At 32.0% G+C, this 17870-nt stretch overlaps 1 protein-coding gene across 1 annotated transcript; it reads right to left on the reverse strand.

Moving 5' to 3' along the window:
• Window positions 1-12172: 12172 nt before the first annotated feature.
• LOC149539622 (WAT1-related protein At5g07050-like) lies at window positions 12173-15768 on the reverse strand. The gene is made up of 7 exons (XM_089800851.1): window positions 15530-15768; window positions 14894-14956; window positions 14466-14582; window positions 14131-14377; window positions 13689-13847; window positions 13002-13153; window positions 12173-12777 (listed from the first exon to the last, which is right to left on the reverse strand). The coding sequence occupies exons 1-7, from the start codon at window positions 15715-15717 to the stop codon at window positions 12552-12554; spliced, it is 1152 nt and encodes a 383-aa protein (XP_089656977.1). The 5' UTR covers window positions 15718-15768; the 3' UTR covers window positions 12173-12551.
• Between the last annotated feature and the right edge of the window lie 2102 nt (window positions 15769-17870).

Consider the following 17870-nt stretch of genomic DNA (forward strand, 5'->3'; position numbering starts at 1 on the left):
TACTAAAAGCTCAGTATCTTTATTTCCAAGGTTTCCTATAAGCATGTACATCATGTGTTGCCACAAATGACAACAATTACATATCTTCATTAGCCAATTGTTAACAAGAAAGACCAATGAACCTACTATCCAAATGATCTCTATATTATTCCTTTCAAAATAATAGAATAGAATTGAGTTGTACTTTGTTTCCTCTTCCTTTGTCTAGTCAATCAGACTTTTGCTCCTTTTGATCTCGAAACTAGATCACCGACTTTGCATCCAATAATCCCTTGGATTTCTTAGTCGCATTTACCAAATACTTTGCTCCTTATTTGCACATTTCACACTTAATTCACATCACAATCACACTTTACAATCAAGGAAAATACTTTCCTTTATAACAAGTCCTCAAAAAAATTCCTTGAGTTAGCCTTGAGGCTTTCCCAATTCATTATAATAGGGCCATATTAAGAAAATAAATATTTCACAATCACATAACCTTTTTAGCTCACAATCTTAACAAATTATCACACGTGCGACTCCAGGACTTGTGCACTTGTTGACATCATCCTCAAACTATCCTCTATCACTTTATAACTTTGTGTACCTTGATTATAATAGCTCTATTAGGAGATACAATTCAATCATTAGAAATTACTTCTCAGGTACTCTATCTCTACACTGCTCTTTGTAACTCATGTATATATTCAATTTATGTTATACATACTTAACCTCATCATTATGAAATAGTTTGGAGCATGTTCTTAATTGCGTATCATCTAAACATCAAAACTATGTCCGTACAATTACAATTTATGTTTGATACTCTGCCAGTCTTTACAAAAACCATACTATGTTGTCATCAATGAAAAACATAGTCATGAATGCAACATGTCAATCATGCCACATGCTAACTAATGCTTAGGATAATCCCCCAAAGGAATACCATTAGCATTCATGCTAACAATTATTTTATTATAAATTATTTAGTGATAAGTTTGGAAAATATTCTTCTAAATATAAGCATCTCCTTGTAGTTCACAATTACTAGGGGGATCATTTGTGCATAAAGATTACTTTTATTTGATACCTCGTGGATCATTTTGTAACCTCTTTATGAATGGGTATTCTATGTGTACCAAAGGCTAGGATTTTATAGGTTTCTATTCTGTATATATTTTTGACATGTCAATTTGACGTGTTATTATGTTGTGATCCTAATAATGAAAGTGATGTCACACGAAGGTCCTATTTTTATGATTACTTTTATGTTGAATTTTTGATGAGTGTGGTTCTCGTGATATTCTTTAATTGATTATGTTTCTTACAGTGTTTTTAGAGCTAAAATATGCATTTGTAGTTAAAATGTGCATTTGTTAAATCAATGTTATTTTAGGCTTATGATGGGAAGGATCCATAAGGGGAATTAAGGATAAGATATGTCATATTAGAAATTATGTCTCTATTATGTATCCTAGAAAGACCCTATGTGATTCTTATTGTGAGGTTTATACATTTTTGATGATCTCTTGTTATACTTGTAGTGTGGATCATATTATTAATGTTGGGTAATATTCCAAGTTCTTATCTTGTATTTATTTTATTATGAATATTTATGAATATTTTCTTGTGGTTATTTCTTTGAGATTGAGTTTAGATCATAGGAGGGTTTTCTAGGGGCATTTCTAGGAGATTTGCTTGCAATGGGGCATGGGGCCCAAAGTGGTCAATCCTAGATAACCCATTGTGGAGTTTTAATCAAGTGGAAACATAATAAAATAAATTAGGTTGGAATGCACATTAAAAAAAAGATAATTGTGAAGTCTCTCCCATGGCCTTGTGTGCTTGCATAGACTAAGGATGGGTTGGAGAAGTACCAAGTGCTAGTTTGGATCCCTGTGTGATATAGAGTTTCCAGATCGACTTCCTTGTCTTCATGAAAGAAAAGTTGGTTCCACATGAGTCCTCGCCTAAGGGTTGGGGGTCTAGAGAGGGTGACCATTCCAGGATAACCCAAGATAGTGAGAGGACTATGTGATGGCACTCTCCTATTTGTGCCTTAGGATTCCCTTTATTGATCCTTATAGGTTGCCTATGGTATATGATGTATATTTTGTGATTATTCTTGGTATTGTGTCTACCCTTGTATTTTACTATGTCAATTCTTGGATGAGATTTCCTACCTTTTAGCTATCGATTAGTTTTCTAGAGTTGTTCGAGATCCTTGGATGGACCTACTTCATGCATGTATCCTTCTTGCAACTTCGTGTCTGAGTGGCCAGATGTATTCATTTGTTCTTCTTATCTCATTGTGCAACTTCATGTTGTTGTATTGGATGATTATGTTATCATATTGACATTGTATCCATTTTGATATTGATATCTCCTTGGAGGAACAAATGTAAAAATGCATATGTGAACATGGCATGTTGTATAGTACTTATTATTTATAAATGTTGACATGTAATATTCTTATGAAAGGATATAACTATAAAAGATTATGGTCTTGGATTATGAGATCATGTGATCTTTATGTTACTTGATTTTAATATTTTATTTAGATATTCCTAATGCAATCATGTTCACATATGTATGGCGGTCTTCATATATTTTTATGTATGTATGTGTTGCTAGAAGTGATGTTAGGGAACCTATGAGTATTTGGTTATCACTTAATGTTAAGCATTCATATTTCCATTTATTGAAATATATCAAATGATATTATTGCTAGAAGAATCAATAATGAAATGTATGTGTTGTAGTTTTATGTTTAAAAAAATATACTATGCTTTTTCCCTTAATAGTTATGTTATTCTCTTGGGTTCCTTGACAAGGCATTACACTCTCTCTCTCTCACTCACACACACACACTCTCTCTCTCTCATGATATTTTAAGATTACCTTTCCATCCTTAATTCCTTTCTCTAGCAATGGGTATGCATTTTCTCTTGCTCCTATCAATATTTCTCTCTATTTTTCAGCTTTTATGATTTTTAATGCCTTCATCCCCAAGTGAAAAACTGTACTCAGTATTCCAAACCATTCGCTATTTTTAATCCCTCTTTGTATACAGAAATATGAATTTCTAATATTAAACTTGTAAAATATTTTGTACTCCTAGACACTACTTAAACAGAGAAATCAGAAATAAAAGTCACTTCTAAGATTTTTTCCTCTAATTAATCAACATATATAGAAAATACAATTTACCATAACCCAATTTTATTTTTAACTTTCAATCAATTTTATAATTTATTGACTACTTACAATTTTCCCAAAACATAGAATTATCACAAAAGACACAAAAGGACACTTGAATAACGACAATTTCATAAGTATTCATTTGATTGCATGCAATAGCTAGATATTGTAAAAGATAAAATTAAACTCCTAATAAAATGCCCAATTGTTTATGCTCCACATCACTAAATTAATTAATAACATATTGTAGTCTACCTTAAACAACAAAGAGCCTTGACCATGCTACGATATTTTATTAATGTATTTTTCATTTCTTTTTTTATCCTCCCGAGTTGAACGTTGTATAGACACTGAGAACAATGTGAATAAATATCTTTGTTGCAATCATGCAAATTGGCTATTTGAGCTTTTGTTTTGTACTTAAAGAAAAGGCCAAAATGTTAGTGGGTAATAAATATATTAAACAAATAAGAAGCTTACAAGATTTATGGAACAAATGCTTAGCATTCCACTGACATCACGTCTGAGGGGACACATAGAATATATCATGCACGCATATTTTCCTACCAAATATTCTACCTCTACTCAAACTCCCTTCCTTTGCCCTTCAAAAGAAATACAATAATTATTATGTAAACTTCACATTTCCTTTCTAAAAGCTTCTACTTTTCCTCACTCTCCTTGGCTATTACATTGAAAATAATAATATGTATATTGTGTGCAACTATTTCACTTACTTCCATATTTTTCGAAGTTTATATAATAGACCGCACTAAGAAAGTTTATGCTCTATTTAACTTCTACGAATATGGACGTTGATGTTTTGAAAATTGGTCAACTATACAATTTGGATGGAGGATAGCCGTGTCTCTTTTTAAGAGTTAAAACTAATGTAGATACTTTCTTTCATTAGATTGTATAAGAAGGAACTGTTTAAACAATATATACATGTTTGATTCTTAGGTTGAAAGTATTAAATAATCAAAGTTGACTTACTTTTTGTAGGCTTATTTTTTTCCTTAGTATGTAATGTTTAAGGGTGACCGTATAAGAACACAAAGCAAACATTTAAGGGTGATATGATAAGATTTGATGTCAATGGTTGAGTGCTTTTCAACATATGATTAGGTCGTGGTCAAGGAATCTGAAAAACTTTAATTAATATTTATAATTTCTCGGGGCTAATTTGTTTATGTAAGGTTGCTAGTTGAGATGAAAAATGATAAAGCCACTTCCAAAAGGATAGTAGACACTTTTTGTTTGTTTGAGAAAAAAGGATATAGTGTTTTATCAAGATGACTTGATGTTCTATTTTAAGAATAGGAATGACTATTGCAAATAGCTTAAATTGATTTGCAAAATGTATTTTGTACATAGATTTTTCTTAAATTCAGTGTTTGGTATCGAGGAAGATATTTTTTGGGGGTATAGAATGTGAAAGGATGAGTGAATGGTAGATCTAGAAAGATTGAAGATAATATTCAGATATCATCCCTCATTTTAGAATAGTTAAAATATTTTAGTGCTTTAGAAATCAAACCCTTGAGATAGTTATTACTAACTTTGTTATGAAAACAAAGGTCATTTCAAAGGCACTCAAGAAGGGATTGAGCCTATTAGAATAAGAAGTCCACGAGTTCTTTCATAGAAATTAAAGAGACACTTAAAATATAATTGATAATGGAAAGCCTTGACTACTTAAAGTCTTTCGCTTGCTTTGTTTCATTTCATTTCTTTCTACATCATTCCTATTTTTTTCTATAGAAAAAAGGTGATGGATTGAGCCTATTAGAAAATAGGGATTGGGCCTTTTTTTCATTTATAGAAAATAGGGATTGAGCCTATTACAATAAGAAGTCCACGAGTTCTTTCATGCAAATCAAAGAGACACTTAAAATATAATTGATAATGGAAAGCCTTGACTACTTAAAGTCCTTTGCTTGCTTTTTTTCATTTCATTTCTTTCTACATCATTCCTATTTTTTTCTTATTTAGGAAGTTATTGCAAATATTGAGTTTGTTAAATTAACTATCTTTCACTTGTTTAATATAATTTCTTTCTACACCATTCCACTTTTTTATATACAAAAATGTTGATGGGTATACAAAACTTGATTCATTATTTAGAAGGTATGCATATATTGAGTTAAATGAATTTACTATCTACAAAATAGGATTATGCTCTTGTTAAGCCTATGAATTTTTTATACTATTCATTGGAGCTAGAATCATTTTCGCTCAATAAGAATCTTTTCAAAAAATGGTTTTAATTTTTCTTAAATTTGATATTTTTTAGTGGTCCTAGGTTTTCTTTTTATTTATTTTGGTTTCAACCTCAAATATAGATTGGTTCTTATTGTTCTTGTAAAAGACACATGTCTTTAATTAGAGTTAATGTTGGATTTTACTACACCATTTTATTTTATTTTATTTTGTTTATTTTGGTATTTCTTTTATTGTTTTAACTTATGCTATGCCATCATTGATCAATATTGTGAGAATTCTTGAATGGTCCCATTGGCCAAATCTTTTCTTGGTGTGAATTATGTTTCCCCTAATACTTCATTTATATGCCAAAATAATTTTTTATTTCTTCTAAACGTGACATTTGTCTTTATTGTTATTATTTTAAAGGTTTTTGAGTATATATCTAATAGCCCGGTCTTAGTCCATTCCCCATATCTTTGCATTTCTATATTTCTTCCAACTCCTTTATCCTTTCAAGGATTTAAACTTTCATATTATGACATCCCTTCCCTCCTTTCCATATGCCTATGAGATTAGTTCGCATCCATTGAGGAAATTTAGACTTCTTTTTTAATGGATGTTATTTCTTTATTTTCTTAATTTCTCTTTGTCTTGGGGCTTTAGTGTTTTTCATCATGTTTAAAAATCATAGAATATCTCATATTCTCACCATGCATAATTGATTATCTATTCTTAATCCTTCTTTGTATATCAATGTGTGAATATTTGATATTGGACTTGCACGCCATTTCTACTCTTGAACATTATTCAAATATGAGAAATGGAAAGTATGAGTCACTTTTATGATTTTTACATCTAACTAATTGACTTACATACAAACTACTATTTACTATAACCCAATTTTATTTTCGATTTTCAATAAGTTCAACAATGTAAGAAATACTTGACTAAAAATTAATCTAATTGAATGCATTAACTAGATATTATAAAAGTTAAAATTAAACTCTTAATAAAATTTATGATTGTTTATTCTTTTTATTGCTAAATTGATAGCTCATATTATATTCTACCTTAAAAATCTAAGAGTCTTGACTGTGTAATGATGGGGTTATTAATGCCTTTTTAGTTCTTTATTTGTCCTCCCGAGTTGAACGTTCTATAGACACTCGCCAATGTGAATATTCATCTTTATTATTATTGCAATAATGCATTTGTGCTATTAGAGTTTTTGTTTTGTACCTAAGAAAAGGCCAAAATATTAGTGGGCAATTGAGATTAGACAAATAGAAAGCTTACAAGATTTAAGGAACAATATAGAAAACAATACTAAACATTCCACTCACATCTTGTCAAAAGGACGTATAGATTCAATCATGCATACACGTTTCCCTAACAAATGTTCTCAGTGTTCTCACACTCACTCCCTTTGTTATTCATAAATATTAAAATTATATTTTAAAACTGCATATTCTCTTCAAATGACAAGGTTCTACATTTCCTCACTCTCCTTGGTCCTTACACTAAAAACAATAATACCTATCTTGTCTACAACTTTTTTACTTGCTTCCATAGTTTTCAAGTTTGTTTGGGAGCTTGACTTGCTTGTTAGTTTGATGTCATGAAGAACTAGACAAAGCTTAGAGAAACCCCCTTGCCAACTTAGATTATATGGGAAAAAAGGGACCCTCCTCTCACAAATTGCGCTCTAGTTAACACCATGTTTATTCTAATAATAATAGTATAAAGGTTTGGTTTAAACAATATTTCATAAGTACTCTGTTGATTTGTTTGAGTGGTTCATTTGAAATAATATTGGTAGATGGGTTCTATTTAAAAAGTGAAGGTGATTTCAAATGATTCACATAAATATATTTAAGTAAATGTGGTTAATGATGAATCACTTAAACAAATCAAAGTTTAAAGATTGCTGTTTAAATCTAATTTAAAATAAGAAAATAGAAACTTACAAAGTAGACTATAGTAGACATGTATATTAGCAATATTGATTGTTACAAAGATGGGTGTTGTTCAATAGTTAGTATAATTGAAGTTGACTATAATGTGCCTTGGATGCATAGTAAGGTAGCAAACAAAAGTTGGTTGAATACATATTAAGATCTAAAGCTTGTATGGATACATTCACTTGATTGTATTAGGAAATAATGGAAAGATTGAGAAAATTGAACATCAAATTCCTAAAAGATTACTAATTGCTACTAAATATAGATCATTGATATTAATGATTGATTTCTTTTTTAGATATAATTAGGCTATGGTCAAAGAGTCTAAGAAACATAAGATAAGAGTCATACCTTCTTGGATCCATTTGTTTCTTTAAGGTTGTTGGTTGAGCTAAAGATTGATGGAGCCACCTTCCAAAAGACAATGGACATTGCCTTTGTTGGTTTGAAAATACAAATAGTGGTGGTTTACCAAGATGACTGATGGCTTACTCTAACGATAGAAATTACTCTTGCAAATAATTGGAATTGATTTTCAAGAGGTATTTTGGGTATGAAATTAAATCAAATACTACATAGTGTGTTTAATGTCACAGAAGCTAATATTTTAAAGCATATCATATTAAAGGATGGGTAGCTGATAGATCTAGAAAGAATACAGGTGATAGATCTCACCCTTTATTCCAAAATACCTAAAGTATTGCAATCCACCTTTGGAAGAATCACCTTTTTAATGTAGTTATTACGAACTTCATTAATAAAACAAGGTCATTTGAAATGTGGTCATGAAGAAAGGATAACCAACCAATTGGAATAAGGAGTCAACTAACTCAATCATGGAACATTATGAGAGACTTAAATTGGAATTGGTATTGAATATTCATAGGACTATTTAATACCCTTCACTTGTTTTATTATATCTCACTTTCTTCTACATTATTTATATTATTTTCCTCTAGAGAAATATGAATGGATATTAAAAAATTCCTATTTCCTTCATTAGAAAATTATTACAAAATATTGAGTTGAATTACTTTATTATATAAATGTTTAGATAAAAAGAGTTAGAGAGTATTCACCTATTGCAATATTGGCTACAAGAAAGCCAATAACAACATCTCAAAACAAAATTCCCCCAGACCTATACACTATAAGACACCACATTTATAGCTCCAATGACGCATCTGAATAATGAAAACAAAATTCCCTGAGACAACCAAAAAATAAAGACCAACACATGCACATCATTCCTCCATGTCAATCTATTTAGAGTGCCACTGTTTACACCCTAAATGGGAGGAAGAATCATTATAAATGTAACCAACACTGTTGTGAGATATATCTTAGTTCAACATGAAGCCTTTAGAAAGAGATATTAGTTTTTCCTAGAGCCTTGTTTACATTATATTTATTTGGATTCTTGCCTCAAAGATATTTAGGATCTTGTTGTTCTTGTAAGAGACACATGTCTCTAATTAGAGTGATTGTTGGAATTCACTTCAACAATCCTTTTTTTTGTAAAGTTTGGTATTTCCTTTTTTGTTTTAGCCTAACCTATCCCACCACTTATTATCAATGTGAAAATTCTTCAATCATCTCCCTTGCCTAGATTTGTGCTCAATCAATTTGTGTCTTCCCTTTTATATATATAAAATACGTGATATTTTTTACTCCATTTTTATCCTTCAAACACACTTTTGAGTATCCATCTTGTAGCATTCTCTCACTCTGTAACCTAGATCTTTGCACTTCTATATTTCTTCCACCCCTTTTTATCCTTAAATAGATATAAACTCTCACATATGGTATCCCTTCCTTCCTTTCACAATGCCTCTAAGATTACTTTTTGTTTGTTGAGGAATTTTTGTTTCTTTTTCAATGGATGCCATTTCTTTATTTCCTCAATCTCTAATACACATATTTCTCCTTTCCTTTGGGCCTAAAATTTTGAGATTCTTATTATCATAATTGTTAAAAATAGTACATCTCACATTATTGATCCACACTTCCTTGGCTCTCATTTGCCTTTATGTTATTAGTCTAGGCCTTTAGAGATATTGATAACTTTGTATCCCATAAGTGAAAAAAGAGAGCTTTAAACCTTAAATGATTTCTTGCATGCTTTAATCTTCTTTATGGGTTTGAAGATAATCTCAAGCTTTGGTCCATCAAATAAATTCTTTTTTTCCTAGACTTTCTTCCATTTGTACTTTCACTATCCACTTTGTTAGATTGTTGACCCCACTTACAGGTCTAAAATCTCCCTTAACCATGCAAAATTTGACTCCTTGAATTCTTGTTCAAAGACGCAATGTATCTTGTATAATAATGAAATTCTATTGACTTCAGCACATGATTGAAATTCCCCCACTTCCTCACACTCTTTCATTATTGCATGTTCCAATTTCTTATTAAAATATAGAGGTCCCTTGTACTTTCAAAACTTAGTATATTCCTACATTTCCCCTCCTCCATCATCATTTATGGAGTTGAAAACTTTTTGTAGACTTCTACAATTTTCTTACTTCCTCTCAATCCTATAATTGTTTATTCTTCTCTTTTCCTTATGGAAATTTAGGTTTCTTACAGACTTCTACTATTTTGAGTTTTGCAAGTCCATGTATTCCCAACATTTGTAGCTTTCTCCTAAACTCAATTTCGGTATTTCTTAACTTCATCTTTATGGACTTTCTTTTTGGCAAGAACTTCTCATGTCCTTCTAGTTCCATTTTTCCACATATCTTGGATTCCTTTTAACTTATTCAATATGCAATTTCTTATTTCTCGTATGTCATACATAAACTCATGAACCCTAAACCTTGACATTTTCTCTATTTCATTTCTTCACTTACTTTTTCTCCAGTATTGAGTTTTCTTGAATTATTTTGATTCCCAACTATTTTCACTCCATTTGTGAGGTTTTATATTTCCCAATACCTTCCTCCAAAAGTGCATTTGACACTTGAATATTCAAAAAAATTGAGCCTGATAATTGTATTCATGCTTTCTTCAAGCATTTCTAGGGTTTTTCTTTCCATCATTCTCTTTCACATGTAGTATATAAGTATGATACCATTCTAATTCTTGATCCATACCATCTTACTCACACACTCTTCAGCCTTCATGATTCCCCTTCCCCTCACTTCTTTACTTCTTGTAGTACTACATATGTATTCTATATTAGGAAATAACACTGAGAGGGTGGGGGGAAGGGCGAAGGAGGGGGGGGTGCGGGGTGGGGGGGGGTGGGGGGTTGTGAATCAACATTCTTGCTCTTTTACTAACCTTAAAGTGATTTCACAAATATCATATAAAGCAAAACTAAATTGCAACACAACACAAAAGCAATCCAAGAACTCATAACAACATATGTGGGAGTTGTGACCCACATAATTAATCTACAGAAAGCTAATTATCCTAATTAAAGGATTTAGTACAATAGTGAGCCATGTTAAACATTTATGAAAATGAATAAAGCATTAGGCACTTGCCTAGAGCACACTAGTCTATTAAAATATTTTAGGCATACAACCCAAACTAATACAACAACAAGTGGGGAATAACCCAATAATGAATTACACAATAGCATCACCTATGCTTGATCAATTCTCATGAAGACTTGCTCTATATTTTGTTCTTTACATCAAAATATGATATGATCATCACACACATCTCATTTCATATCATATCATCAATCATATCTCACACCTCTCGCTTCACATGACAAAGATCAATCATATACATGTATCCATTCAAAACATTTCTTAGTCAGTTAGCTATGTCCCAAGCAAACATGTAAAGCAATCCTCTTTACTTGATCAAATTATCAATCCATGATATGCTAAACAAAAGATAAACACTCTATAGTTGACTCAAACACAATCATTGACCAAAATAATTCCTCTAGCCAAAATTCAAGTGTAATTGATGAAATCTTTTCATTTTTGTTATGTTCGCGACCACAACTGTAACTCCAACATTCACATGAATATCTTCTGGATTTCAAAACTCTAAGGCTTGCAATCATAGAATTAAATCCTTATAGTTGTCTAAAATTGATATGTTTAGAATCACACTACATAAATCGATTCCATTTTCTCGTATTGATTCATTCACTATACCTATATACTTCTATGTATTCTATACTTCGTTGACTTTAATCAACTTAGTATCAGTAAATCAAAATATATTGACATGACTATGAAAAATGTATGTAGTTTCCATTAATGACAACATACCATTCATTATAAGTGATCTCTTGCCAACATATTCCCATTTTCTCTCCTCTTATAGACTCCAAATGCTTTCCCTACCACCTTTCCTCTTGCAGAGCCTGGTAACTAGTGGGTTATGTATTTTTTCTTGATCCCCACTCCTCTTCATGTCTCTCTATTCTAGCTTTCAAGAAATATTGGTGCTTTTATTGCCATTTTCAAAATCGATACTCAACATTTCAAAACCTACATTCTTCATATCTTATTTGAATCCTTGATTTTAAACTTACAAGACATTTTCTACTCTAAGAAACTATAAAACCAAGAGAAATTGAACATGTAAGTCACTTCTATAATATATCTATCTAATTAATTGACTTTTACACAGAAAATGTGTCTTGCAATGATCCAATTTGATTTTTCACTTTTTATTGATTTTACAATGTATTAACCACATAAACTATAGATAAAAACAGCTACTTAACATAATTCTATTTAGAATTAATTAAATAAATACATTAACTTATATATATATCCCATGATCCTTAATAGATTACTAAATTAACAACAATTATTTTAGGAAGGAGCTTTGACCATGCAAAGATATGACATTAATGCTACTCTTTAAATTATCCTCATGAGCTAGACGCTCTATAGGCGCATAGAACAATGCGAATACATTTCTTTATTCTTGCAATCATGCAATTGGGCTATTTGAGTTTTTGTTCTGTCCTTGAAGAAAAGGCCAAAATGTAAGTGGGCAATTGAGATTAAACCAATTGGAAGCTTACAAAAGCATTCATTTGATTCATGGAAGAATATAAAAACAGCTACTTAACATTCCACTCACATCATGTCGAGTGGACGTAGAGAATCAATCATGCATGCGTGTCCCCCGCAACAAATATTCTAACTCGACCACGCTCACACTCTTCAAAATTATAAAACTATAATTTAAACCTGCAAATTCTTTCTTCACAGGCAACTACTTTTCCCCACTCTGCTTGGTCTCTACATTGAAAACAGAAACATCTATCTTGTTTGAAGCTGTTTCAGTTGCTTCCATGTTTTGAAGCTTGTTGTGTACTGCCTTGGTGGGAAGTATGAACTCTGAGGAGGCAGGGGCTGTGCTTTGGGAGATCTTGGCATCCTTCACTTTGCCCCACAGAACTGAGTAGAGCCCCACAACTATCATTACTCCTCCCAACACACTGCATTGCATCAAATGATCTTATTCAGACCTTCACTTGATTACAAGTTTCATGCCTCAAAAAACACTAAGAAACAGGTAGTGGCTATCCAACCACGAATTTCGTTTTGAAGAAAAATCTTTTATAACTTTTAAGAAAAAAAAAAGTTAACTGTCCCCTTTGTAAGACCAACGAAATCCATGGCTGCATAGCTGCTAACAAGAAAAAAGTTAAGAGAAACACACCTTCCAAGATAGATGCTCTGAGAAAGAATGGCAGAGTCCATGATTGCTACAATTATCATCATCAGTGGACTGAATGCAGTGGCAAATACAGGACCCTTCTCTCTCATGCATAGTCCTTGCACATAATAGGCTATTCCTGAAGCCACTATTCCCTGCAGATTACTCTCTTGTTAGCACCATGCCTCGAGTACTATTCGGAAAAAAAAGAAGAAGTTTGGCTTAAACAGCATACTCTTGGCATTGATTTGTTTGTTTGGGTCATCTTAAATCATACTAATAGATGGGTTCTATTGAAGAAGTGAGAGTGATGTCAGATAAGCCACGTAATAAGTCGCACCTTAGAGTACTGCTTAGGTGGCTTATCTGAAATCATACCAATAGATGGGGTTTTACTAGAGAAGCAGATTTGAGTAAAGATAAATTGCCAAAACAAGTAGCAAAGAGTGTGCTTATGTAGCTCATCTTAAGTGATAACAATAAGTGGGTTGTACTAGAGAAATTGAATGTGATTCTAGGTAAGCCGCTTAAACAAGTCAAATCATAAAGTATGCTTATGTGACTCATCCTAAATCACACTTTAGGTAAGCTTTAATGAATGAGATTTCAGATGAATCACCTAAGTAAGTCAGAACTAAGGGTGTGATGTTTAAGCCTGACTGAAAAAAAGAAAAAGCAAATCTATCTTACAGAGTAGACTGCGGTAAGCAGGTTCATGTCGAATCCAATTTGCCAAGCAGATGGGCGTCGTTCAACAGCCAGGGTGATTGCAGTTGATTGTAATGTGCCCAGGAAGCATATTAAGGTAGCAAGTGAAAGTTGTGCTGAATACTTCTTAAGAACAGAAGCCTGTACACCCATTAGAATTGCATTAGAACATAAGGCAACAATATGTACGGATAGATTTATATGGGGATGCATCATTGAACATTCAAGTGAACAATAGCTGTATCTGTTTCTTGTTTGTAGCATCCGAATAACAATTAATCAACCAGTTATTCTATTTTATCAACAAGGGGAATTTAGATATGCTTTTGATTACGTGAAAACAGATTTTGAAGGGACCCTGAAACCCTAATACAAAATATAGCTATAGCTAAAGATGTTGACAAAATGGAAGGATGTTTGTTACCTGAAGAACGAATAAACCTGCCCAAGCAAGGGTGGCAGCAATTAAACAGAAGCAACCTTTGAGCCAGTCACTATCATTGTCATGAGAGGCAGCAGAAGTTGAAGAGTGGCCATGCTGATGTGAAGTCCAAAGCATGGGAACAATGGGACCTTTATACAAAGTCATTAACATTGCTCCCCCAACGCACACCACAGTTCCTATAATCTTTGCTTGACTACGTATCTCTCGAATCTTTACCTTTTCCATCCTATAAAAATACAGTCATCCAATCATAAGCTGCACTATTGAAAACAGGGGAAATTTAGAGGAGTCCTAATTTGGTACTATGATATTACCTGAAGATGAGAGCTAATACAAAAGTCATAGCAGGGAGCAAGTTACTCATTGCACACCCAAATGTAGGGGAAGTATACTTCAGACCCAGGTAGTAAAAATTCTGATCAATTACAGGCCTGCCATTACATTACAAGCTCTAGGTTAAATACTTTTTATAAGCATCAATCTGTTCAAGCGTCACCGCATCGATTTTATTGTTAGCAAAACTCGGCTGATCTTAAACAGCATACTTAAAGCTTTGACTTGTTTAGGTGGTTCATCTGAAATAACATTTGCTTGTCCAATATCATTTACTTATTAATATGATTTACGATGAACCACCTAAACAAATCAAAGCGAGTGCATCATTATTAGCTGAAATGCGAAATCCTACTTTTTCCAAAATAGACTAATTACAGAGACAAGAGAATGAGAAAAATGTACACACCCCAATAAACCCAGTGCAAATATTTGACAAAATATGGAAAATGTGAGCTTTGGTCGCACCTTCCTGCAATTAAATACAATATGGTGAAACACAATTGAGTTACAGAAAATACCTTCTGAAACGTCAATATAAAAAACATACACAACGAATTCCAAGACAATTTTATCATATTCCAATATGGACCGTGAAAAGTCAATATCAAAACACAAATACCTTTGAAAATGTCAATATAAATATATACACAAAGAATTTCAAAACAAAAATATCATATTTCAACAAGAGACTCTGACAGACTAACACCAACTACACAAATACCTTCAAAAACATCAATCTAAAACACATAGAAAGTGAATCCAAAGTTCAAACACAATCTTTTCATATTTCAAGATGAAAAGTGGAAAGCTTATACAAAGTGAATCCAAAGACAATCTTATCATTTCAAGATTCAACATTGGAAAGCTTATACAAATTGAATCCACAGACAATCTTATCATTTTAAGATCAAAAGTGAAAAGCTTATACAAAGTGGATACAAAGACAATCTTATCACTTCAAGATGAACATTGGAAAGCTTATACAAAGTGAATCCAAAGACAATCTTATCATTTCAAGATTTTATAGCAACTATACAAATACCTTTCAAGGAAGTATGCAAATGGAGCAAGAACAACTGTGGCGACAGCATGCCTATAAACTACAAGGACAAAGTGGCTCATCCCATGATTGAGAGAAACCTTAGTTATTATATTCATCCCGGCATACCCAAATTGAAGGGAAGTCATTGCAATATAGGGCTTTGCTTTCTGAAACAACTCCATCCCCATTGATATTGCAAGAAACTAAGCAATTTGCAAAAGCTTCAGTTTTGGGATGCTCCCATTGATTCACAATTCCCCATTTTTTATAGACTCTGAAGATGAAGAGGAGGTAGACCCACCAATGCATACCAGACAACACGGCCACATATGAACTCCAATAGGATTTCTGAAAGGTGGTTAGCTTTTCTTGATTTAACATCACACAAGTTGAGTCACAGTGAAAAGGCAAAGGCCCCCCTCCCCTTACATTTCATAATTGATTTGGCAGTGATTTTATTCTTGGGCCCTGATTAACAAGGCAGGAATGTATACCCATTCGAACAAGATCAAAGCAAAACCAAGATTTATGCTATCTGACGATGGTAGTGGATATGAAAGATGTACACAAACAAGTTTAGATGAGTCAGGAAGCATTTGGGAGGTGGTGGGGAACAATTTTTTCATACGCGGAAAATTGCTGAAGCAATAAACCTCTCCGTTTGGTGCGTATAGCGGTGAAAATGACTCTGAATATTTTCTTGAATCTTCATGAATGACTCCCTCTGACAGGGACAAGACGAGGAAGCACTAAGTGCTCCACTCCCTTAAATTTCTATTCCCTTTTGCGCACTCAAATTCGATTTTGTTTGCTAATAATACACCAACACTTGTAAAAAATGTACGATTTTGTGCATAAAAGTTTGATTTTCATCCATCAAATTATGATCTTGTGCATAAATTTATCATCTTTATGCATAAAATTACGATCTTTATGCATAAAAATATGATTTTTATATGCCGGAGAATCAACAAACACTGAAATTTCACCGTGCGGATCGATTACGCCATGAAATTATTCCGTAATGGAAAGGGACCCCGAGTTTGTCTTTACCCAACAATGGCAGAAGCAGTGGTGATTGTAATCAATAATTCAGGGCTTAAAGTTTTGTGGGTGCCTGTGATTTTCAATCAAACAACCATTCATGTCCTTATTAGTACACAGTTTTGTTGATTATAAACGACCGATTGCGTGAATTTTGTGTGGTTTTTTAATTGGAAAGCTGGAAGAAATCCTGTTATTCCTGCTTAAAGAAATATATTCGGTTGTACAATTAGAAAGTGGTAATCATGTTGTAGGTGCCTGTCACAGAGAGGCAACTATGAGAACAGAGTTTTTTCATGGCTGAATTTTATATTTGTTGTTTATTATTTACGTGAACTGTTTTTAACTTCCAAACTATATATGTTTGTTTATTATTGTAGAACTTTTTGCATTCAACGGTCTCAGTTCTGATGAAAAAAATAAAAATAAAAAATAAAAAACAAAACACTGGAAGGGTTTGAAAGTGCTCCACAATACAAAACATAAACTATTAGGGTTTGGAAGCGTTCTAAAATACAAAACACAAACTATTAAGAATTGAAAGTGCTCTAAAATATCTTTATGGACTGTTAAAAATTTACATTGGGAATTATTAATTTTTTTAAAAATAGAAAATTATTAATTAAATCTTCAATTACGAATTATTAATTAAATATGATGTTAATTTTGTTATTTTGTGTATATGAGAAAATTTGACAATTAATTAAATATTATAAATTTAGATTTACAATATTTTTGAGACCTTCATTAATGAGATGAATCTTTTGAATTTATTTTTATTGGAGTAAAAGAAAAAAGAATTTTTTTTTTTATAATACCAAGCGATTAATATATGAGTCTATAGATGATTTCTAGTAATAAGTGACTACCTTGTACTCCTCTAGTAGGATGGTACAAATACAAACAAAACATAGAAGCACTATAAAGTTAAATGCGACATTAATGTTAGATTCTGTGTAGAATATTAATTCACATAGATAAGAAGTTACAAGTAAAAGCTTACACTAAAAAGTATTAGTCAAATGTGGCATTAATGTTATGATTTTGCATTCAATAAATTTTAAAAATTGATTGCATGTCATGAATAGTTATAATGTCTTCTCCCACCATCAAAATATCCTTCTACAATTATCTTTACATGAGTAAAGGATGTCTCATGAAGATTATAGTGGTGAGTGTAAGTATTCTAGTTTATGTGTCCTACATATTACTAATATAAATTTCTCAAATGCATAAGCTTAAAAGACTTAGAAAAATAATGAGCAAACATTTATAGGTCAACAAATGACTTAAAGTA

Source organism: Cupressus sempervirens, chromosome 9 (genome assembly GCF_028749045.1).
Source record: "Cupressus sempervirens isolate cs-2001-9-10 chromosome 9, ASM2874904v1, whole genome shotgun sequence".
In the NCBI taxonomy this organism is placed as follows: Eukaryota; Viridiplantae; Streptophyta; class Pinopsida; order Cupressales; family Cupressaceae; genus Cupressus; species Cupressus sempervirens.